Raw genomic sequence first — 26,447 nt, forward strand, 5'->3', positions numbered from 1 at the left:
AATCTCCCTGTCAGTCAAATCTCCTGGAAGATTATCTGGGAAAACATCTGGAAATTCTCTGACTATAGGAATGCAATTCACATCAGTTTTAACGCTATCATCAGTAGACACAGTCAGTACAGAACACAGATATCCTTTACACCCCTTTCTAATTAATTTAACAGCTTTCACAGACGAAATCAAATACGGAGGAGGTACTACTCCACTCCCATTAAACACAAATTCAGGTAAACCAGGTGGACGGAAAACAACTTGCTTGGTCACACAGTCAATAGTGGCATAATATTTTTGTAACCAATCCATCCCCAATATTACGTCAAAATGATCAATGTTCAATGGCAGTAAATCAATAAACAGATGCATATCTCCAACAATGATTTCACATGCGGGGTACATATAAGCACATGTCATGGATCCCCCTACGGGTGATGATACGGCTAGCAGATAGTTCATAGGTTCTAAGGGTCTATTCAATTTCCGTGAGAAAGCATGCGATACATAAGAATGCGTAGACCCCGAATCAATCAATACATATGCATTTTGCATACAGATAGAGAGGATACCTGACACAACGGTCTCAGTGTTTTGCACGTCTCCCGGCACTAGTGCGAACACTCGGCCTTGCCTCATAGGCTCTTTCCCGGTAGCTCTGGGGTTCGGTTTTGGTGGAGCGTTTGATGCTGCTGCGCTTGGTGCAGCTTTACCACTGGCTTGTGGAGCAGAGGGGCAGTCTTTAACCATGTGGCCCACCTTGCCACACCTGTAACAGGCTCCAGATATTCTGTAACAGACTCCCTTGTGCTTCTTGCCACACTCAGGACAGGGTGGTATGAATCCACTCCCTTGACTGGGGCTAGTTGTTGTCCCCGTATTCTGTTTCTTGTTGGCTGGGTTGTGCTTGCCTTTCTTGAATTTGAAACCCTGCCTTTTACCATGCCATTCGGTTATTGGTGTTTCAGATTGCTTCACCGCTACAATGTTCGACTCGGCCATCAATGCCCGGTCGAGAACACCCACAAAAGTCGGTAGTTTCAAGACATTTATTCGATCAAGGATCGCAACATTAAGGCCACCTTCAAATTTCCTGGCCTTCTTATATTTAGTATCCACCATATGCGGTGCATAACGGGCAAGTTCAGTGAATTTTGTTTCATATTCTGCAACGGACATTGTGCCCTGCTTCAGTTGTTCAAACTCAGTTACTTTCCTATCCCTGACACACTGTGGGAAGTACTTTTCAAAGAAGGACTCCTTGAACTGAGCCCAAGTCATAACAGTATTTGTATCACGGATTAACATCCACCACCTTCTAGCCTCTTCTTGCAGGGTGAAGGTAGCTAACAATACTTTGTTCGCTTCTGAGCACGGAAACACTTCGAACAATTTTTCTGTTTCCAGAACCCAAGCTTCAGCTTTTAACGGTTCAAGGCCTCCCTAAAAGGATGGCGGTTTCATCTTGCTGAATTTATGGGTGAGAGCAATAATATCCCCATCATCCACATTCGCATTAGGTTCCGGCTGTACCGGAGGAGGAGGAGGTGGGGGCGGTTGGTTCTGTTGTTGTTCAAGTCTAGCAGTTATCAGTTCTATCATTCTTTCCATTCTTTCCATTCTTGCCTCGGTAGACGAGGATTCAGGTTCATTTGCATTGTCCATTTCACTATAAGCAGTTATAACAGTTTTAAACATAAGCAGTCATTTGCTTACCAGTTTAACACATTAGCAGATATTCAGTCATAACGTAATCACACACTTAACATGCTCATGAGATGCCCTAATCACTTTCTAGGACACCCTATAGCTCATTTGGACACGTGTGTGCGGTATAACTCGTGGTTAAGTATCGCTCTGATACCACTCTGTCACGACCCAAACCCGGCCCTATGGGTTTAGCACCGTAACCGGCCAGTAATCCGAGATTACCGAAGGCCTGCAGAACAGTAACACAGTAAATCAGAGTACAGGGCCTGGCGGAAGCCAATACAGTAAATAAATAGTGTCCATTGAGCTGTGACAGTCTGTATGCCAAAAAGATTTTTCATGCATTCATACATAAACAGTACAGAACAGTATGTACAATATTGACATCCATTCAAACTAGGGACTCAACCCTACATAACAGTACAGAAAACATTCCGTCTGTACAAAACAGTACGGTTTATACAAAATTTACAGTCACACAGAACAGGGACCTAATCCCTGTATAACAGTACAGTAAACAGTCAGTCTATACAGAACAGTTAGACAGTACAGAAGACAGGCGGGGGAAACAACCAAAACACCCCCAAGCCATAGCATGGCAACTCGGAACCTCGCAGTGAGGCACAAAGGCTGGCTTGACAAAACTGGAGTTACCCTGAAGCTCCTAGCTCCGATCTGGTGCCTGTACACCTACATATATATATGAGCAGTGAGCTAAAGCCCAGTGAATAACATAAAGCGTAAAAAGGTTTAGAATGAATGTCCTTACAGTAATGAAAACAGTTCAATTCAATCAGTATTTCAGTCGTTCAGTACAGTAAACAGTCATATGTGGTACATCCATTAGCATAACAGTAACAGTAGGTCTTGAAAGACCGAACAGTAATGATGGCCATCAGTCAGTAAACAGTAGTGGTTCCACGAGGGAACCAACAGAGATCTCTGTAACAGTAACAGTAACAGTAAACCGTAGGTACTAAGGATGCCACAGTACAGTTCAGAAATAAAGGACATACATTCATTCAGTAAATAATACCAGTTCAGTAAACAGTTCAGTTCAGTATTCAAAAGATAATCAGTTGAACATATCTTTACACAATTGTTACTCACAGAGTTCTGGGCTACAGTATGCTAGAGCGTGTCTCCCCAGTTGCCAACCCTACACAGTTCACAGGTTGAACACACTAAGCTACACAGTTGGGAAATCTCATAACTTAATCCCTAATTTGCCTTGGTGTGTTCTACAATGATATCCTCATCAAGATGCCCTAAACTAGGCCTAAGAATGCCTAGGATGGGATGAGGATGCAAAAATACACTTAGAAAATATTTCGCAAAGTTTGCTGAAAATAGGAGCCTCGCTCGAGCGAGACTTTCTACGCTCGAGCGTAAGTCCAAAATCAAAGGCTTCGCTCGAGCGAGGAATCCTTCGCTCGAGCGGTCTGCAAAACAGTAAAAGTACTGGATGCTGAAATTTTACGCGCGATCGTCGCTCGATGGTCGCTCGAGCGGAGTCCTGGACAAAGGTGCTCGCTCGAGCGGGGAATCCTTCGCTCGAGCAAGGAAGCCAAATTTGGAATTTCCAGATCTGCCTCCCAAGCTCAAACCAAGCATTCTACCACTCCAAACTCGACCTCTTGGGCCCAAATTCTGGAAAACATCATTAAATTCAATGTATAACAAGTTTCAAAGCTCAATTTATGAATTCAAGCCCCAAAGGTGAGTCAATTAAAACCACATTCAAACCCATTTTCAAGAACAACATTCAAACATGTCATGCATGAGTTTTAAACCAAATTAAAGCTCCAAAGCTTGATCAAATGAGCTCATTTCTTTTCAAACCAGTTGGAAACATGGTCTATAACAACAATATGAGCATGCATGCACTAATGTCCATGTAATCAACCTCAAAATGCAACAATACCAATATGCATGCAAGAAATGATCTTCAATCCATCACTAATGAACCAAATCATGACTTAGCTCTACAAATTAACATGAATCATGCAAGAATGAACTCAAGAACAGCAACAAGAAGATGGATGTCCTACCTTAGTCTTGTAGAATTAGGAGTGAGGGAGCTCAAATATGCAAATACACTTCAATTCTTCAAGATTCACAAGCTAAATCAACAAGAACACTTCTCTCCCTCCCTAACTCTCTCTATGGTCGGCAATGAGAGGGGAAATGGCTGAGGAAATGTGTATGTGTGAGCATAATGAGAATCAAAGATGATCCAAGTAGTGGGCCACTTAAGTGGCAAAATGGTAATTAAGTCCAACTCTTTAATTAGCTTAATTTAATCTAATTTAATCATACCTAATCAGTTTTCAGATAAATATACCATAAAATCACATTAATTATGAGGGTCACGGAACATCAATCGGTTTCTAATTCGGCCGCCGATAAGGCCTTCAATTAGCAGTTTAAACATATAAACATGAATAGATAATCAGACAATCAAACAGATAGAATGCAATTAACTAACATATACTCAGTCAATTCAGTCAGTCAGTTCAGTATTTCATTCAGTTCGATTATCAGTCAGTTATCAGTTCCGTTTAGCAGTAATCGGTGATTATCGGTAATCAATCAGTCCTTAATCAGTAAACAGTATGAGGGTTGTTACACATTCTGACAAGGGCTTCATGCCATATGTACAAGGGCTATATGCCACCATGTTTAAGGGCTCCATGCCATATGTTCAAGGGCTATATGCCATTATGTTTAAAAGCTTAATGTTAATGTGTTCAAGGGCTTAAAACCATTATGACTCATGATTGGGGCCTAAGGCCATTTAAAATGAAAACAGGAACAGATTAACTACATGATCTTCGCATTTATTTATGCATTGTTATGTATTATGTTTAAATTGTGCATTTATGTATCATACTATTCACTGAGCTTGGCTCACCCTATGTTATGTCTGTTTCTGTAGGTAACCAACCAAGTGGTCAGTCCTAAACCATGACGCTTGTCCTTTTTGGTCAACCTTTCCATGTCCAAGCCTAAGAGAAGCGGCTCTTATTTTCATGAAGTTTTGACGAACTTTGGTTTTGCACTTTAGTTGTTGGCCCAAGGTTGAAATGTGTATAATACTTTCTTCCGAAACGTTTTTGGTGTATGCCCAATTATAGAGCTGGGCTTGTATATATGTGCGTATATATCCGATATTCAGGTGTATGTTTTAGATTTTATTTGTCTGTTTAAAGTTTGTGATCCTGGCATGATAGTAGTAGCTCAATGGAGTTTGCTTCTATTGTCAAATTTTGATATTTAATGCTTCCGTTCAGGCCCCATATATTTATATATAACAGGTTAAGTGTCCGTTTCTGAAGTGGTCATGCCCAAACTTTTAGGGGCGGGTTTGGGGTGTGACAAATCCATTAAAACTGCACCGATCTATATCAATTTACACCGTTCTATCTGTTAACTGCATATTAAATTTTAAATTTTAAATTTTATAATTCGTTTTTGAAATCACTCTGCTCCATTATAATCAATACATATATTTTAACCTCTAATATCAAAATAAAAATGAGCATGAGAAAGATTTAAAATGTGAAAGTTGTTATAAATTAGTAATTATATATATGAAAAATATTATGCAAATTACTATTATATGTTATGCAAATACTTGATAATTGGTTAGAATATTTTTCAATTCACAAATCTGTCCAAAACTTGCCTAAATCAAAATTTGCCAATCCGTTAATCTGTTATTTGATTTATAATTTTACTTCCAAATCGTTCGAACCACATTACGCACACCTCTAACTACTACCACACTTTTTTTAACAACATTTTCATTTGCCCTCAACTTTTAAGTTAATTTTTTGAGTTTTTTTTGCCTTTAGTATTTTTTTTTTCAAACTTAATATTTTTTATAATTTTTAGAATCTTTAATTTAAACTAGTCGTTTAAATTTTTTTAGAAAAATGAATCAAATTTAAAAGAGATTAAAGACCAAAATAGTTAATTTCTCAACTTTTTCAATTAAATTGAATTTTGGATAGGTTACATTAGTAGTCCTTATATTTTACCTCTTATGTCATTTTGTTAATTGCAATTTTAATTACTCGATTTGAACCTTAAATTTATGATTTTGTCTCAATTTATCTAATTGCTATAATTGCTAGTTTTTTTTTTTAATTGAAAATACAAACACGAGTAGCATTTGTTATACTTTTATAGACGAAATTATAAAATTTTTCAATTAAGTAAGTTAATTTCAATCAACTTAGTAGTTATTTTCTTTCAAAAACCTTAATCGGTATTATTAATTGGACCAAATCGATACGATTAATGATCAAAATTGACACAAGAGGCAAAATGGAAGTACTATCGATATAATTTGCCTTGGAATTTTTTATTTTTAGTAGACTTTTTTTTTTTTTGTAGATTTAAGATATTTTTCTTTTTAAAATTTTAGGTACTTCTAATGTAAAAGTACCTAATTTTTTTAAAAAATTAAATTAAATTTTTAAAAAAATCCACTAAAGATGAAAATTTCATTAAACAATTGTTTTAAAACAGAGGGTGCATAGTCGTATAAGAAAATAAAATTTTAGATTTTTAAGTTCAAGTACTTTTTTTGGATTTTGTTAAGAGTAAATTACAAATACACTTTCTGAGATTTACTTAAAATACAAATTGCTCCTGTAATTTGAAAAATAACAAATACCCTCTTATTAAAAAAATTTATTTAACAAAGTTAACTAAAAAAATAAAATTTATAATTGCTCTCCTATACAATATAAAATTACCTAAATTATTAATTGAAACATATTTTTAACATTATTAAAAATTGTTAATTGACTTGATAATTTATTAATAAAAAGGACGATTTGTTATGAAATTAGAAACCTCAATGGGTGGAATGTAATTTTTAAAACTACAGAGGCAATTCTTATTTTAATCAAATCTCAAAGGGTGTATTTATAATTTATCTTCCTTTTTTTTTCTTTTCTTTTTTTTCTTTTTTTGTATCAGCAAGGAACTTTGAAGGATGGATTGTGTTTTAATCCCTTTTCTTTTTTTAGCTTCTTTGTTTATTTGATTTTATTTTTTTGGATTTTAATTTCGAGTAGGGGGATAAAGAATAATGTTAGGGAATCTTACCTCCCTGGAAAGCCATGGATAAAGGCTTGAGCTGCAATATTGTAATTTGTGTAGGGATTGTGTGACACTTTTTAATTTTAATTTTAATTTTTTTTTTTTAAATTTTGGGTATGTCGAAAGTTAATTTGTCTAGAGATTTTTATTTTTTATTTTTAAACATAATTTGTCTAGAGATTGTGTGAGACTTTTTTTGGTAAATTGGAGTTGGTATCATGGGGGTGTTTAGGAAGAAGCTTTTTTGGTTTTTTGGTATTAAAAAGTAAAATAGATTAAAATGGTTAATAAAATAAAATGTCACATTAAATTCATAATTATTTTATTTTTTCTCTCACAAACATTATATCTAATTATAAAAAAAATCTAACTCCCAAACACAACTATTTTGGCCTAATAAAATAATTACAAATTTAAAATAGTCTACTAAAATAACCAACTTTCCAAACGGGGCAGACAATACTCAGAGTTCTTATTTTCTTACAACCCATTTGACATAATAAAAGTTGTTCCAAACATTTAGATACATATTTCAAAAAAAGAAAAATAAATAAAAAGCTAAAAAATGCTCTAATAAACTCCATCAAATACTTTGGTAGTGAAGTGCATGATATTGGCCTCGTTTGGGAAGCAGGCTATTTTAATAAATTATTTTAGTTTTAGTTATTTTAGTAGGTTAAAATTTTTATAGTTAAGAAGATGATTGATTTTTTTATAATTGAATATAATATTTGTGAGAAAAAAAGTAAAATAATTATAGATTTGATGTGATATTTTATTTTATTAATTATTTTAATTTATTTTATCTTTTTATAAAATTTAACCAAAAAAATAGTCCAAAATCCACTTACCAAACGAGTCCAGATCCTCTGCAGTGGTTCCTGTTGTGGTGCCAAAACGTCGTTTTGGCACCTCTTCCTTTTTTTTCTTTTTTTTTTTTCTTTCCCCAGCTCCTCTCTTACACTCCATTCCCAACTTTGAGACCCAAATCAGAGAGATACCACAAGGATGATAGAGAAGCAGAAGGAAGGAAGAGAAAGGGAAATCACCGGCATCACCAACGAGACCCTTCACCTCCTTACCTCATTGGAAAACTCTCATGCTACCGTCGCCGCTGTCACAGCCGCCAAAGCCTCTGAAAAAAAAGGGCTTCATCTTCTCGCATTTACATTTTCGTTTTGATTACAATGTTGTTACTAAGATTTCAATCTAGGGTTTCTTCGCACAAGGAAGAGAGATATGGGTTCAAATAATACAATCATCTCTGTTCACATACAATACGATCATCTCTGCCAATGCCCCTATCAAACAAGACTCTCATCATCATCCTCATCAATATCATCAAATGGGTTCAAACCAATATGCCAATGGACACGTCAAAAATAACACCCAAGAAGAGGCAAATTTTGAGTTTGGACATTCTTATTTGAAAAGTTAACTATAGAAATTCTACTGATTTTCTGTTTTTGATTTTGGGTTTACTTTCTTTTTCCCTTTTGGTTTTGATACTGGTGAAAATTGATGAATATAACTGGAATCTCAAATTTTTGAAACAAAGAAAATAATCTCATATTTTTGTTTGTCTTTCGTTTGGTTGGATTTTTTGAACCTATAAACTAAACACACAAACTTTGACATTTTGGACATCAATTTGAATCAAGAGATAAACCAACACATCAATTTTCTAAAGCAAGACAACTCCACCGATTTGCTTTCATTCGATAACCTGAAAAAAAAAAATCAATTAAAACCTAGAAACAAAACCCAAAAACCCAGAAATTGAAAAACCCAATTTCTTCATTAGTTCATGTTTTCATTAAAAGAAATTGGTGTATTGCCAAGTGAAATTGATGGGTTGAGTTTAATTTGTGTTTAGAGAGTGGTTTGTTGTAGACTCATGGTGAGAAATTGTGATTGATTGGAGCAATAGAGAGTTATGATATAAATATATATATATATATATATATATATATATAGTGGTAGCTCAGATTTCTATCATAGAGAAAGATTGGGATTTACATCTTTTACCCATTACTAGTTCAAAACCTTCAAGTCTAGGATTACATTCTACATCTCCATTGAGAGGGTAATTTTTGGAAAAAATTGGGCCGAGCTGTGAATTGGGCTTTGTGGCCTAAAGTACGAACGACTGAGTAAAAAGACCGTAATGATTACTCCGGCCCAATAGAAATAGTTACTCCGGCCCAAGAAAGACAAAGTTACTTCGGCTCAAGAATAGTAAAGCTACTTTAGTCCGGGCAAGTTGGAGCTACGCCGGTCTCAGAGTTAGTCCGGTCGTGATGTATCTTGAATAGGTCGGTCTAGCGGTATTTTTGAGTTAGACCGACCTAGGAGTAATACCGGTCGCGATTTGTTAAGTTTGGTCCAACTGTGCTATGGGTTGAGCAGAGAACCGAGATGAGGAGTAAAAGCAGAACCGAACTAAGAATAGTTCGGCCTACTCAGTGGCTCTGCATAGCCAAGCTTATTTCGGTCATATCGTAGTTCGGCCAAAGTAAAAACCATCCCACTTGGTTTAAGCAGTGGGGGGGGGGAGGTGTAAAAGGATAAGCATTATCCTTAGGAGTATGAATCCTAGGAGGACTCTGCATGGAGGAATAAAAGTCCTACTAGGATTGTGCCATTCGAAACTTATAAAAGCTCACAAACATCACCTTGGTGGAGGTAACACACAACTTTGCTTTCTGAATTCACAAAGCTTTGTCTATTTGTCAAGTTTGCTGACTTAGGCATCGGAGAGGTTTCCGGCACACACCCGCCGGCTAGCTCACGTTTGTGTTTTCAGGTGATAAGGCGACATCGTACGGAGGAGCACAGACTTGGTCAACAGGATTATACGAGGAAGTATATTTCTTTCCCGTACAATTGGCGCCGTCTATGGGAAAAACAGACAGAACGAAACCTCTTGACTAAGCTTCTCCTTTTCTCATTCAATGGCACACATTAAAGAATTGCCGCAGCCCGCCGTCGACGGACTAACTCCAGAAGGGGGCGCAAGGCGTGAAGGATTACCTTCTGTCCCTCCCATGGCGGACTTGGAGCCCCAACGACATACCTCCAGGAGGGATGCTAGGGGAAGGCGGAATAACAGCCCACATCGCTCTCATTCACAAAGTCCAGACAGGCAAAGACGGAGGATTGACCCTCAAGCTCTGGAAGACCGCGTGAAAGAACAAGATGAATTGATAAGAAAGATGGCGGTGGACATGGAGGCCTTGAAACGCCAGATGAAGAAAAAAGAAGTGGCGACAGGAGAGGGGCGCAAAAACAAGACGCCCCCTCGCCACTCAGAAAATCGTAGTAGGAATACTACACCCTCACAAGAAGAGAGCAGAAGCCTCAGGACAGGCGACACTCAATCCTGGTCTTCCAGAACTCGTCACTCCAGGTCTGAGAGGACGAGATCTGAAAGGTCATACACTGAAGGAAGCACATATTGGCCCTCACATTCGCACCAAACCAGATCTAAACAGACGGAATTACCCAGATCATCCGACTTACGAACCGTGCTCGAAGAGAAAGCACGATGCAAGGAGGATGCCAGGGCAAGGGATCCACATAGAGTTTCAGCCTTGCAGCGGTTGGCTCCTTGGACACATGGAAGCGTCGAGGTGGGAATGCCAATACCGCGCCCTGCCTATGAACCGACGGACAAGGCATTAGCAAGACTGCAGACTTCACCGTTTGTTCCAGCGATCGAAAACGCGCCCCTACCATCAAGCTTCCTTCAGCCGAAATTCACCACATATGAAGGGAAGACGGGCCCGTACTCACACTTGAGCCACTTCTGCCAAGTCATGGCTGTATATAGACGAAACGAGGCCTTAATGTGCATACTCTTCCCATCAAGTCTTGGCGACCTAGGCTTGACTTGGTTTGAGAAGCTCCCAGAAGGCAGCATAGCCTCTTGGGCACAATTAGCAGAAACCTTTGTGACAAGGTTCCGAACAAACACTAAAACCCCGGTGGAGATCGATCAGCTACTCTCCATCGACATGGGTGATAAAGAGACCCTAAGATCCTACAACAGTCGCTACTGGGAGACATTCAATCAGATTGGGGACTACCCCACCAATCTCGCCATTGCACAGTATAAAAGAGGCCTTCCAGTTGGGAACAGACTGAGGGACTCGATCACCATGACGCCACCCCTCACTATGGAAGCCCTGATGGAAAGAGTGCATCAGCACATCAGGGTAGAAGAGGATGGCGCACGAGCCAAAGCAAAATCTAGTGCGACCGCAGTACCAGAAAAGAAGACCTCAGCAAAGGTCAATACAGTAGATCGACAGAGCAAAAACGGACGTGGCAGACGAGATAACGGAGAAGACCCTGATAAAAGATGGTTGAGAATCCGTACTGCCATAACCACGGTGTTCAAGAAACCGATATATCGGATTTTGAGCGAAATAAGAGATGAGCCTTTCGTCAAGTGGCCAGCCAAGCTGGGAGAAGCTCAGAAAGACTATGACGACAGATCACGGTGCACCTTCCACAAAGAAAAGGGGCACCGAACTGAGAATTGCAAGCCACTGAGACAGCACTTGGAAGAACTGGTGGCAGCAGGCCACTTGGACAAATACATTGAAGGAGGACACAGCCAGCCCCCCAGGATCATAATAACCCAAATGGGATGCCGATCGACGCCCCACCACAAGGCATCATCAATGTAATACATGGAATCTTTGAACCTGAGCGTGTATGCGAGCTCAAGGGATCAATCAAAAAAAGTGCCCAACCTGCCATTAAGAAGGGAAAGACAGAGACAAAAAACGTCATGTCCTTTTCGGACAAAGACTTAGATCGAATATATTGCCCCCACAATGATGACTTGGTCGTCACTCTCCGAGTCAAGGATTTTGACGTCAAGCGGATTCTGATTGACCAGGGTAGTTCATGTGAGATCATGTACTACGAAACATTCAAATAGTTGAAGCTACAAGACAAAGACTTGGCGCCAGCCGTGTCTCCCCTAATTAGATTCAACTCCATGCCAGAATGGCCCGTCGGCAAGATAATTCTTCCTGTCAGAGCAGGAAGCGTGACAAAACAAGTGGAATTCTGGGTGTTGAAAGTCCCCTCCACTTACAACATCATCCTGGGCAGAACATGGCTGCATGCCATGCGATCGGTGGCGTCATCTTACCACCAAGTAATGCGGTTCCCCAACGACACTGGTATAATTGAAGAAGTCTATGGAGATCAGATCATGTCAAAGCAATGTTTCGCCACGATGAATGGCAGCCGCGCTGCCAAAGGATACGTTCATTCGGTGGAAGAACCGGAAAGTAATGAACTATTCACGGACGTCGGTAAAGAGGCTGATCAGAAAGCGGTGGAGGACTTGGTGGAGGTAAAAATAGATGAGAAGAACCCGGATAAGTTCTTCTTGCTTGGCTCATCGTTGTCCAGCGCTGAGAGATTAGAGGTCTTGGAATTCTTGACCTCTAACATCGAAGTGTTTGCCTGGATGCCCTACGACATGCCAGGCATTGATCCAAACTTCATCAGTCACCAACTCAATGTCCACCCATCCGCCAGACCAGTCATTCAACGCACACGCAGATCGGCACTCCACCACGCCGAAATAGTGGCAGAAGAAGGAGGCAACCTACTGGAAGCAGAAGCAATTAGAGAAGTGCACTACCCAAGATGGATCTCCAACACAGTCGTAGTGCCAAAGAAAAATGGCAAATGGCGAGTCTGCGTCGACTACAAAACAGTCAACAAGGCATGCCCAAAAGACAGCTTTCCTCTACCCCAGATAGATCAACTGGTGGACCTAACGGCGGGACACAATCGACTTAGCTTCCTGGATGCATACAGAGGCTACCACCAAATCGCCATGCATGAACCAGACCAGGAGGTCACATCCTTTACAACACCAAGAGGATTGTACTGCTACAAGGTCATGCCCTTTGGCCTAAAGAACGCAGGGGCAACATTCCAACGGATGGTCACCAAGATGTTTGAACCATTGTTAGGCAGAACAATGGAAGCTTACATCGACGACATGGTGGTCAAAAGCAAGGATGAGAATGACCATCTTAAGGACCTAGGCGAGATGTTCCAGATCCTGAAGAAACACAAGTTGCGCCTCAATGCGTCCAAGTGTGCATTCGGAGTAGGATCTGGCAAATTCTTGGGCTTCCTTGTGACCAACCGGGGTATAGAAGCAGACCCCTCCCAGATCAAAGCAATCCAGGAGTTGGAGAGACCAAACTCAGTCAAAGAAGTGCAGCATCTTACCGGCATGGCAGCTGCGCTCAATCGGTTCATAAGCAGGTCGTCGGACAGACTACGACCATTCTTCCAAGCTTTAAAGGCCAAGTTTGAGTGGGATGAAGAATGCGACCAAGCTCTGGAAAGCTTAAAGGAATATATGTCTTCCCCACCACTGCTTGTCACCCCAGTACCTGGTGAAGAACTCTTCTTATACCTGGCAATCTCTTAGCACGCAGTTAGCGCAGTGTTGGTTCGTGCAGAAGGAATCCAACACCTGCCCATCTATTATGTCAGCAAGACATTACTAGGAGCCAAAACGAGGTATTTGCTACTAGAGAAGCTGGCATTAGCCTTAATGATGTCCTCAAGGAAATTGACACACTACTTTCATGCCCACACCATAGTTGTCCTCACAGCTTTTCCGCTAAAAGCTTTGTTTGAGAGGGCAAACTTTTCTGGGCGAATTTTGAAGTGGGCAGTAGAGTTGGGACAATTCGACATCAAGTTCCAACCCAGGACCGCAATAAAAGCCCAATCTTTGGTAGACTTCATCGCAGAATTTACTTCTGGAAGTCATCATATCTGCCCAGTTGACCTGACTGACACAACCGAACTAGGGACGGAAGTTGACGCCGGAATAGCGCAACCCCTAGTAGAAGATACTCAATCAAACTCCAAGGTAGACTAGACTAAGGACAACAAGGAAGAAACAAACAAAGATTCACCAACAGTACAATCAGATGACGAAGGGCAAACAGCAAACATGGACCTTGAAGAAAACACCATCCTTGACCCCACGACATCATCTGACCCCTCCACGTGCTGGAAGTTGTTTGTTGGGGAGATGTGGAAGCTCTTTGTGGATGGAGCATCCAATCGGCATGGTGCAGGGCTTGGCATAGTCCTCATCTCCCCAGACGGCCTGGTTGTAGAGCAAGCTATCAACCTTGGTTTCCCAGCATCAAACAACGAAGCGGAGTATGAAGCGCTTCTCGCAGGACTCAAATCAGCATGCTACATGAAGGCCACCGAACTAATGGTTTACAGCGACTCACAACTGGTGGTAAATCAAATTTCTGGCGACTATGAAGCGAAGGATGATAGGATGGCCAAGTACCACGAGCTGGTCAGAACAGAGATCAAGAAGTTTGATGTAGTAAGGATAGAACAAATTGGCAGGGAGGAAAACAGCAGAGCAGACGAACTAGCAGGCTTTGCCTCAATGGCAGATGCATCCATCCCTCATCCATTACTCATCGACTACTTACCAAGACCAAGCATAGAAGACCCCGAAGCAGAAGAGGTATGTTGCGCAGAACTAGGCCCCTCTTGGATGGATCCCATCATCCTGTTCCTAAAAGACGGCATCCTACCAGAAAAGAAAAAAGAAGCCAACAAAATAAGAGTGAAGTCGCAGCGATTTTGGCTATCTCCATCCTTAGCATTATATAAGAAGTCGTTTTCAGGACCTTACTTAAAGTGTGTTCATCCCAGCAAGGTGGAAGCATTCTTGTTTGAAATACACGAGGGAGTTTGCGGAAGCCATCAAGGGGGAAGATCGCTAGCTTACAGGGCCATTTCACAAGGATATTGGTGGCCATATATGCAGGCAGACTCAGAGAAATATGTGAAGAAGTGTGAGAAATGCCAAAAATTCGCGCACCAAATACATCAACCAGCAAGAGAACTCCTACCATTGACTAGCCCATGGCCTTTCGCAATGTGGGGCTTGGACATAGTAGGACCACTTCCAACAGCACCAGGCAACAGGAAGTTCTTTCTCGCAGCAACAGACTACTTCACAAAATGGGTGGAAGCAGAAGCATTGGCATCAATCAAAGAAAAAGATGTGAAGAAGTTCGTTTGGCAGAATATCATCACTCGGTTTGGCATACCAAAAGCCCTAATCTCAGACAATGGTACTCAGTTCGACCGCAGAATCTTCAGAAGCTTTTGTGAAGAATACAAGATAGAATTCTACAATTCCACACCGGCACATCCTCAAGCAAATGGGCAAGCAGAAGCATCAAATAAAGTCGTCTTGGATGGACTAAAGAAAAGGCTAGAAAAGGCAAAAGGCAAGTGGGCGGATGAACTTCCTCATGTTTTATGGGCTTACCGCACCACACCTCGGCGATCAACAGGAGAAACACCATTCTCCTTAGCCTACGGAATGGAAGCAGTAATCCCACTAGAAGTCGGCCTCCCCACAATTCGAAGCGAAAATTTTGATCCAGACTTGAATGGAGAAGCCATAGCATTGGAACTCGACCTTGCAGAAGAAAGAAGAGAAAGAGCACTGGTTCACATTGCCGCATACCAACGAGAGTTAATCAAAAAATACAACAAAACAATGCATCCAAGACAATTCAAGATTGGAGATTGGGTACTGCGCAAAGTAATGGGAAACACCTTGGTTCCAGGAGACGGCAAGTTAGGGCCAAATTGGGAAGGTCCTTACAAAGTGGTTGGGTTAGCAGGCAAAGGGGCATACCACCTGGAAGACAAGGACGGCAAAGCAATCCCAAGGCCATGGAACACTGTCAATCTCAAGTTATTTTACTTTTAGCTTTTCTTTTTCAAACATATGTAATTTTTTCTTTCTTCAATAAAAACAAGCAATCCTTTTCAGCACAAGTTGTTCTTTGTAAAAGTTAGCTTTAGTGAAGATTAGGTACATTGCAAGCACTTTATTCTAAGTTAGCTGGAAAAACTAACTTAGAGGTTGGCTGGAATAAACCAACACCCTTCCTAAGCCCAGGATAAGGATCCAGGCTGCAGGACGTTTGGTTGGCATAACCAAACATTATTCTAAGTTAGCTGGAAAAACTTAGAGGTTGGCTGGAATAAACCAACACCCCTCCTAAGCCCAGGATAAGGATCCAGGCTGCAGGACGTTTGGTCGAAATAACCAAACATTTTTTTCTAAGTTAGCTGGAAAAACTAACTTAGAGGTTGGCTGGAGTACACCAACACCCCTCCTAAGCCTAGGATAAGGATCCAGGCTGCAGGACGTTTGGTCGGAATAACCAAACATTATTCTAAGTTAGCCGGAAAAACTAACTTAGAGGGTTGGCTGGAACAAGCCAACTCTGGTTACTCTTCAGCCGAAGTAAGGGTATGGCTGAAGAGTGGTTGGCTGGAATAAACCAACTTTTGTTACTCTTCAGCCGAAGTAAGGGTATGGCTGAAGAGTGGTTGGCTGGAATAAACCAACTCTTGTTGCTCTTCAGCCGAAGTAAGGGTATGGCTGAAGAGTGGTTGGCTGGAATAAACCAACTCTTGTTACTCTTCAGCCGAAGTAAGGATATGGCTGAAGAATGGTTAGCTGGAATAAACACTATATACTCCTTAGCTGAAGTAAATATATCGGCTAAAGAGTGGTTGGCTGGTAAGCATAGTTTAACCAGCTAAAACCGGAATAAGAGTTCAAACAAAATTTTCATTCATTGAAAGGTAATTACAAAGGGGGCATAGCCCGGTTACAAAGACAAAAGGTAACAAAAGGAAAAAGTACATAATCAAGAGAAAAGTTCTTCAATTTCGGCATCGAAAGCCACATCACCATCAAGTCGAAGACCGGCTTCAGGAGGGAGCTCGCTCTCGGTTGCCAGGATGGTTTCGGTTGGAACCATGGTTTCACCCGGTTGTTCAATAGTCAGGTCTTCCACCACGGGCTCCAACCGAACTGAAGGGTTCGCGCTGACAACAGGAGTATCTTTAGAAGCAGAGGAGTCGTCGGAATCTGAGTCTTCCAGAAACTGCTGTTGCAAGGCATTAGCATACTCCCCAAGGGAGCTCGGTATGAAGTAGGCTGGAGCGTTGAAAACCTCGGTCTGTGGATCGTGACCGAGCTTTTCAGCCGCACTTGAAGAATAGCTCCTTGGCAGCATCGCATTGCTTGACATAAGCATCCTCTGCTTTCTTGTAGCCCAGCTTTTCGGCTCCCTTTGCGCTCTTTTTCAGATGTGTTATTTCGGTATCTTTTCTCTTTTCAAGCTTTACCAACTCGCGAGATACTTGTCTTTTATAGCGATGGCGGCTTTCTGCTTCTCCGCTTCAGCCGAACTAACTAGACCGGCAAGTCGGCCATTCTCAGTTTGTAGCTCGGCCATTTTCTTTTCGGCTTCTTCTAGTTCGGCCACCTTTGCTTCGGCTTCCGCCATTGCTTGCCTTGTGGTTTTTCTAAGCTCTTGGACCTTCTTGTAAGTAATGTTGTTTTTCTGTAAGGCCTGACAAAGCGAAGACTTCCCTTCAGCCGAAGTAAAAGTTGGAAAAATTAGACAGAAAAAAGGACAGAGCTACTTACCAAAATCATGGACTTCGATGAAGACCGGATGGACTTCAATTCGGTGTTTAATTGCTTTAGGTGGTGCTCTATATCTTTAGGAAGGCACACACTCTTGGCCAGGTTAAAGGTCAATTGATGATCTTTTTCAGCAACAACCGAATCAGAGTCTTTGATATCTCGGTCGTTGAAGGTTAGCTTCGGAGCTCATTTGGAAGATTCTGCTCGGTCAGTTTGCTCCGGTTGAAGGGTAGGTTGAGGACTTTGGGGGATGGATTCAACCTCATCGACAAGTTGCTGTTCAGTCGATGTAGATCGGGCGCGTTTAGAGGGGCGAGATGAAGAAGGCTGTTGAGAAGGGAGGGCCACAACGGCAGGCTGCGTTTGGATTGATGGTGGTACTTCGGCCCTGGTTGTTGTGGTCAGAAGGGCCCTAACTCTGCTTTTCTTTGCCATCTCTTCTTCAGCGGTTAGTGGGACAAGTCGTATTTCGGGCAAGGTTGGGTCCGGTTCAGGTGCGTCTTCAAGAAGGAAATCGATCACTCGGGCTTTTCGGCGACCACTATATCTGTAGGTCGGCTCAAAGTTTAGAAGCTTAGCCCAACTCCTTTCTTTAACACGTAATGCGGCTCGGAGTGTGTTTAGATTTGGGTAACTATAATGGGAAGCAAGATGAGCTAAGTCTGCAAAAAGGATACAACTGTTAGATCGGTTATGACATCTAAAACCAAAGTACAAGAAAAAACATGCATAAAACCGAAGTAAACTCTACCAGGTTTTCCTTTCTTCCAGTTTATACTTCGGCCTGGGATTTGGGCTTGCTGATCTTCAAAATTGCCCGATACCCAGAAAAAGTCATCATCATTAACGTCCTTATCCGGCATGTCTTGTATTATCTTTTCTCTACGGCGGCGTATCCTAAGGTAATAAACCCAGCCATCTTCTTTGGAACCTATGGAGTACTGGTGGAAGATTTCGGATAAACCGAGGTTCAGGCCTGCTTGGCGGTTTAGCTCGGCTATACCCATTATTATCTGGTATGTATTGGTGGATAGCTGGGTTGGGCATAGTCTGGTTTGCCTAAGAAACTCACAAATTAAAGGCTGGACTGGGAACCTTAGTCCGGTCTCTATTATTGAAAGCAGGGTAAAAGGTACAAAGCCTGCTTCGCCCCAGGGTATGATATCCGGCTTGGCTAGGGTAAGGTGTACATCGTCTGGAATGCCATAATCCCTTCGGAATTCGGCCATACCACCAGGGGTCTCTACTAGATACCTATACTTACCCATTTGTTGTATAATTTACGAATAAGTTATATCGGTGCAAAAATTGTGCTCAGTAGCTCGGTTGAGCGCACGCAGGAGTGCCTGAGTAACCTAAGTCTGCAAAGTAGAAAACAAAGGGGTTAAGCACAGATCATTGGACCGTGCTACAAATTAAAAGCAAGGTATATGAGTCCTACTCCGGCCTAATGGACTGGTTCTACCTCGGTTCATCAAAAGGTTTGGTAGCTCGGTTTGAGCAGGTTAGACCGGTTCATCGTCTGGGGACAGCTTTTTGAGTTCGGTCTAAAAAACTGAGAAAGCTGGCTTAGCCCCGAAGACTTAATTCGGTTAAGCTATGTGTTTTGATACTTCGGTAAAGCCTCTAGGGGCAGCTTTCTAAGTTTGGTATAAAAACTAAGAAAGCTGGCTTAGCCCCAAAGGCTTAGCTCGGTTGAAGACTGAAGTTCCTAGTTTAATGTATTCCAACTTTGTTCGGTGATCTTATTTCGGCTAGGATAAAACAGAATATTTTTTAAAGCTGCTGTCATCTCTACAAGTTCTAGTTCGGTTACTGTCTAAGGTGATCTACCTATATAGGACAAACAGTATCCTAGTTCGGTTGCTATATCATTTTGGATCCAAGACTAGTTTTCTACAGGATAATTCATACATGCATGAGTTCTACTGGTTTTCTCATGAAAGTACAGAAGCAAAAACAAAAATGTATAAATATGTTTCGCAAAAACATAGAAAGTGGGATACAAAAGCAAAACAGAGGGAGAGAATGGATTGGCTTACCAGTTTGAAGAAGAGGGAACTGGAGATGGAGCAGTTGCAGCAATGAGAAGCAAGGGCTTGGAAGTGAAGAAATGGAGGCACAGAGAGAAAAGACGAAGAATAGAAGAATAAGTGATTCAAAAGTGAAAGGGTAGGGATGTTTTGTGAAAAGGACGAAAGGAGAAAAGGCGGGACTGTTCAAAAATTTCGTAGTACGAGGGCGGCGTGACAGCTGCCCCCAGCCTATAAGAGCCCGCCACGTGTCATTGGAAAGGGAAGCGTTACAGTCGTGATTGAAGAGACGTTTTGACCGAACAAAACAGAGCCCGGAGTAAAATTAGCTCGGCTGGATATGCTAAAGGGTTTTTAGCTCGGCTGGAAAGGCTTGAAGAACTTTAGCTCGGTTGGAAGACTTGTAATCCCAATCATGCTGTGCAGATGGAATTAAGGGGCAATTGAGAGAGTAATTTTTGGAAAAAATTGGGCCGAGCTGTGAATTGGGCTTTGTGGCCCAAAGTACGAACGACAGAGTAAAAAGGCCGTAATGATTACTCCGGCCCAATAGAAATAGTTACTCCGGCCCAAGAAAGACAAAGTTACTTCGGCTCAAGAATAGTAAAGCTACTTTAGTCCGGGCAAGTTGGAGCTACGCCGGTCTCAGAGTTAGTCCGGTCGTGATGTATCTTGAATAGGTCGGTCTAGCGGTATTTTTGAGTTAGACCGACCTAGGAGTAATACCGGTCGCGATTTGTTAAGTTTGGTCCAGCTGTGCTATGGGTTGAGCAGAGAACCGAGATGAGGAGTAAAAGCAGAACCGAACTAAGAATAGTTCGGCCTACTCAGTGGCTCTGCATAGCCAAGCTTATTTCGGTCATATCGTAGTTCGGCCAAAGTAAAAACCATCCCACTTGGTTTAAGCAGTGGGGGGGGGGAGGTGTAAAAGGATAAGCATTATCCTTAGGAGTATGAATCCTAGGAGGACTCTGCATGGAGGAATAAAAGTCCTACTAGGATTGTGCCATTCGAAACTTATAAAAGCTCACAAACATCACCTTGGTGGAGGTAACACACAACTTTGCTTTCTGAATTCACAGAGCTTTGTCTATTTGTCAAGTTTGCTGACTTAGGCATCAGAGAGGTTTCCGGCACACACCCGCCGGCTAGCTCACGTTTGTGTTTTCAGGTGATAAGGCGACATCGTACGGAGGAGCACAGACTTGGTCAACAGGATTATACTAGGAAGTATATTTCTTTCCCGTACATCCATCCTCTCCTCGTCTTCTTTCATTAGTTTCCGAACTCGAACCCAGATTCGATTAAGAGAAAGAATAAAGAGTGTAGTGAAGAGGATGAACACAGTGATTGTCACAGAGCAAAGAAATCAGATTTTTGCCAATCAAAATCAGATTTGGTTGTTTTCTTGAGTCAAAACCGAACAGGACTTCTGATCAAAACCACTACTTTGGTTCTCTGATTCTCTAATTTGGGTTTGATTTCATTGTTTCATCTAGAAGAACCCAACAATGCCATCTATCTGGTAATAAATCGCAGAATGTCGTGGGGTCGTCGTTGCTGCTCTTCGTCGCTGGTTTCCATCGACTACTTTCTCTCACTCTTTGTCGTCCTTGGTGGTCTCTCTCGGATTTGGGTCTCAGATTTGGGAATGAAGTGTTAGAGAGAGAAGCTTGAATTTTTTTATTTATTTTATTTAAAAAAAAAATGCTAAAACGACGTCGCTTTGATACCACAGTAGGAACCATAGCAGGAAACCACTACAGAAGATCTGGACTCATGCTAATTGATATGCTATATTTATTTGTAAATATATATTTTCCAAAGAGATGGCACCCACAAATTCCATTTTTTTTCTATTTTTTTTTCTATTTTTTTTTTGGGCTGAAGTTTTAATTTGTTTGAAACCTTTGGCTAGAGTTATAGCCTAAATTGTTGTTAGCTATGAATTATTATAATTTCCAAAGAGATAGCACCCACAAATTCCCACCTTTTTTATTTTTTATTTTTATTTTTAATTTAAATTTAGCTTTTAGTGAATACTTTTACGTAAGATGCATAAGTTGAGGAAAATAATTCTGTGTTATACATGATATTTTTTTTTTCCTTCTTGTCTTGCCTTTATATTTATGATAATATTATAAATTCAAACTTAATTATTCAAAAATTATCTAAAATTATCATTTTATGGTTCAAATTTATTTTAACATATGGATTCAATATTATAAAAATTTAATTTCCACCGCACGACCACCCATTTAAAAAATTCTGAATAAATAAACTAGACCAGTCTTTTCCTTATATATGTGCTAATAATAAACAAGCCCATCAACCATCATCATAAATAAACTCTTTTCTAAGTTCTAAATGCCCTAAAACATGAGCATCTGTTCCAGGAAATTGATGGTTCACCACTTGGCATATATTGACAAACATCTTGGAATGCTACACCGAATCAAGATTCTCCAAAATATTTTTTTACATTTTGCAAGATGAAAAATAAAAATTAATAGAAAAAGAAAATTCGTGGAATAAAATTCAAACATTTAACAATGAATTTTGTCTTAAAAAAATAACCTTTAAGGATTAAATTATTTATTAGCGATATTTTTAAAATTTTATCGTTAAAAGTACTTTTTTTGACTTTTTGAGATGATTTTTTAATAACACGATGACAAAAATTGATTTTCAAATATTTTTTATAATAAATGTTTTACTTTTGGACACATAAAATTTTGATCCTTAAAACTCTTATTTTTTTTGATGATAACTGAAAATTTTACCTTTTTTACCTCAACTCCTCACTTTCAATTCTAACCATCAATCCATATCGCTTCCAAGTTCCAACTATTTTTTGTTTTTGTTTTTATTTTTTTTCTTCAATATTCATTTGTACTTCGTTACATTTTTTTTCCCCCTTGTTTTCTTGTTTCAATTATTTCACTTTTAATGTCTATCCAAAAATATGGATGATGGAAAACAATCAGAGGGACATCAAGTTGATTTCTTTTCCACTTATTTGAAAGACTTTTCTCTGAAACTAGATGTTTTCGCGATTGAATGTAGTTTAATATGTTATATCTAATTAAAATACCAGGCAATATTTGTTTAATTCCTCAAGAATCAATTAAATGACTTATAGCTCAATGTATTCTTGCTCACAACATGAACCCTTACGAACCCTCAACCACATATGAAACAAAACATAGAATTATGGCCCTGTTTGTTTTGGGAGACTGAGGGAGGATTGGGATTAAGACGAAGATGGAGATGGAGATGGAGATATGACGCATTAATGTTGTGTTTGTTTTGAAAGATGGAGAAGAGATTCATAATTCCCTCCGAATTAGGATGAGCCTTGGGGAAGGGATTAGGATGGAGGCTTAATCCTCACTATCAATCCCCTCATTAGGATGGAGACTTAGGCCATGTTTGTTTGGACGGACTGGATTAGCATTCCTATGACTAATAGTCCTAGGACTACGAATTCATTGGATTATGTATCCTATCTTAACTAATAGTCAAGTTTAAAATAATTAATCCGTACTTTAATTGCTTAACCAAACATTAGATTAATAATTTTATTGGACTATTAGTCCAATCCCAAATTCATATCCACCCAAACAAACATGGCCTTAGTATTAGAAAATAATCCGCTGGACTATTTTTATTTTTATTTTTGATATGTTGGGCATTTTTTTTTTTGAACATTAATGTTTAATTTTTTGTATTTTTTGTTAAGTAAAAATCATAGTTTTATTTTTATCATTTTTATTTTATTTTATTTTATTATTATTTTTTACATGTTGGGCATTTTTTTTTAGCATTAATGTTTGATGTTTTTGTATTTTTTTTATTTGTTTTATTATTTTATATAAAAATAATTTAACAATCCCTACACCAATAACTATCATCAAAACAAACACAATTTTATTTAATTCCTCATTATCAATCCCCTCATTATTAATTTTCTTATTACTAATTCTCTTCATTCTGCCTCTAAAAACAAACGAGACCTATATATACGGAGGCAAGTGAAAAAAAGAAAAAAGAAAAAAAAAGTGTACAACTATCAAATTTGGAGACATTCTCATAGGAAAATCTCTTCTAGATTATTAAAGCCATCCCATGAAAGCATACTGTTGGGTTATCAATCCATTGTTGAAGAAAGTCCTCATGAACTGGTTCACTCACACTCGCAGATGCATTAGAAGGTTGTGTTGCGGAGATCGCCATTGATGTCCCTTTTGAGCATAGACTATCGTGCAAGTCGAGCTCTAGGTTGTTGTTGGCTTGGTTCCAGAAGGAATTAGATTGCAGAATTACTTTGTCTTTTGTGGTAAACATTTGGTGTTGTTCAAAAGACGAAGGAACTCTGCAATCTAATTCCTTTGTGGTAAACATTTCAGGTTGTTCGATAGGCTTGTGGGTGGTGGGGTCTAAACCAAGAAGCTTTAGTCTTTTCTTGATCCGGGTATTCCAGTGGTTCTTGATTTCATTGTCTGTCCGGCCTGGAAAATGTGAAGCAATCTTGGACCACCTGTTGAATATCACAAATTTTAGGCAACAAATTGTCAATTCATTGTGAACTCAAAGGTAATCCTCTTATGGGTGATATTTATGGTTTGTTAGGTATATGAAAAATGATATACAAATTCACTTATAAACTTAGTTTTTAGACCTAATGCTGTATAAATGAAGTGATTAGAAAATATATGAAAGAAGGTTTTTTAAAAATATTTTAATACACAGTCACATCATTTAGTTAAAAAAATGAGTCTAATTTTTTTTATTTGAATAGCACTACTCTATTTATATTTATAAAAATTTTGATAATGGTAAACAAAATTTATTTCGTATGTAGAAATTTATTATTTTTGTAACTACAAAAAATTAGTTTCACTTGTTAATTTTTTTTTTTTTCATTCCCTTGTACTTTTTCCACCCTCTTGGGCCACTACCCAACTTTCATCACCACATTCAGTCGCCATTGCCACTGACGTCTTCAAAACAACAACATCCCATTGGTGGCAACTACCTTCGACCAACACCTTTTGCCTAAAACCACACCTTCAGCCACCACCTCCAGTAGCCGACCAACCACCTTTTCATCGGCAACAACCATTAGCCAACAATCACCTCTAACCACCATTTTCGATTGTCAACAATCACCTTTAGCCACCATCGACACTAATTTTCAAAATAAGTTTTTAAAACAAGTGAGTGGGCATGAAACATGTTTTTTTATTGTCATTTTTATCCAAAAAATCACAATCATGTTTAATATTTTTTGTAATTAGTTGCATCATGATAATACCTATTACCATAGTGGGAATGAAGTTGAATAATCATGTCTTCTTCTGCTGCTGTTAATGCCCCTCTCTTAAGATCCGGCCTCAGATAATTAATCCATCTTAGCCTACAACTCTTTCCACATCTGAACAAACCTTCCATCATCCAAAACAACAAGCATTGAAATTTTTTAGTAAAATAAAAAATAAAACAAAAACAGAAAACAGAAATCAGAAAATAAAATCAGTAACAAACAACTAGACAACTTGTAACAAGTACATAAAAACACACACAGAGAGAGATGAACACCTGCAAGTTTTGGAACAAGTCGCCAGCATTGTATGCCATTGTTCAAAATGAAGTTCATAAGCTTATGATCCTCCTCAATGCTCCATGGACCGCGCCTCAATCCAATCTTATCGCAGCAAGGCTGTCTTCCCATCAGAGCGAGAATTTGTGTTTTCGCGACTAGATAACACAAATTATAGCAAGTGAAGATTAGTGAAAGTTCTGCAAATTGAAATGGCACTTATAAATGAAAGCAAAGATTCTGCCAGATCATACACAGATGAAAGAAATATTATTTATAAACCAATCATGATTGATTAAGAAAGCATCAAACTCATCAAATACTAGAATAATAGTCTCAATATTCATCACCATTGTTAAACTATACATGAATTTTCTAGAGAAAAGTAGTAGTAGAGGAAAATACAGAGAAACAGGCGTGAATCCTTGACGTCGTTGACACGTACCAACTATTTTGATTTGGATATTTTGAAAATTTCAAAAAATAAAAATTGAAAGATTCCATGGTCCCCTTGTAGCTGGCAAGTTTCATTAATGGCGGACAACTCGATCTTCTGCTAATTGAGAGCATGAATATTATAACTGGTTATTATTTTAACCCAAATTGATTAACTTATTCCATATGCCAAATCCTTGGCTGATTACTCTGAATATTCTACACTCCATGATCTTTTTCAATTATTCCTCCAATTTTCCTTCTAAATTAATGTTTGTTAAGTTATCCTTTACCTCTAGCAGGAAATTAATAAAAGAAAAATGTTTGAGAGTCACAATTTTTGTGGCCACAATGGCTCAAAACTGTCAAAGCGACGTCGTTTTGGGTGCAAAACATGCCAAAACGACGTCATTTTGGCAATTTTGAGCCATTGTAGCCCCAAAAATTGTGGCCCCCTAGCATTGTTGTTAATAAAATTATCATATTGAGAGTACTGTGTTATCATATTGCAAGTTGCAACAGTACAATAATTGACACTGGGTGGTTTAGTGTCATATTGTTTGGTATAACTTTATTTACAACTTATTAGACAGAAAAAGTGTACTTTTTGATTTTTTTTTTTTTGGCTAAAAATGTAAAAAAAAAATATGTATGTTTGGATATTTTTTTGACTTTTTACAAAAAGATGTGTAATAAAATATTGTAATAAAATCAAAATGATCATTCTACCCTTATTGACTTTTTGACTTTTAACTTCTTAACTTTTGGGTAGTTGAATTCAAATAGGTTTCCCCCACAAGCTTCCTCCAAATAGTATGAACTTTTTAGCTTTTTTAGTAATTTTTTAACTTTTTAACTTTTGTAGGTTATGCCAAACAAGACCTTAAATACACTAAGAAAATTATTTAGAAGTTGGGAAAGAGGTGCTTTTTGTTTTTACTTTGATTATTAACCTTTAACTTATAATAAGTTATACCAAACTGACCCATAATTGTAATTTGAAATG

At 39.3% G+C, this 26,447-nt stretch overlaps 1 protein-coding gene across 1 annotated transcript; it reads right to left on the reverse strand.

The window, feature by feature from the left end:
- Nucleotides 1-23,169: 23,169 nt before the first annotated feature.
- Nucleotides 23,170-25,352, reverse strand: LOC114265077 (myb-related protein 315). Its single transcript, XM_028205820.2, is given in 4 exon segments — nt 23,170-23,550; nt 23,553-23,944; nt 24,722-24,851; nt 25,006-25,352. Coding segments are annotated over 4 exon segments (711 nt in total). The 5' UTR covers nt 25,139-25,352; the 3' UTR covers nt 23,170-23,494.
- Between the last annotated feature and the right edge of the window lie 1,095 nt (nt 25,353-26,447).

Source organism: Camellia sinensis, chromosome 10 (genome assembly GCF_055761805.1).
Source record: "Camellia sinensis isolate YWXY chromosome 10, ASM5576180v1, whole genome shotgun sequence".
NCBI lineage: Eukaryota > Viridiplantae > Streptophyta > Magnoliopsida > Ericales > Theaceae > Camellia > Camellia sinensis.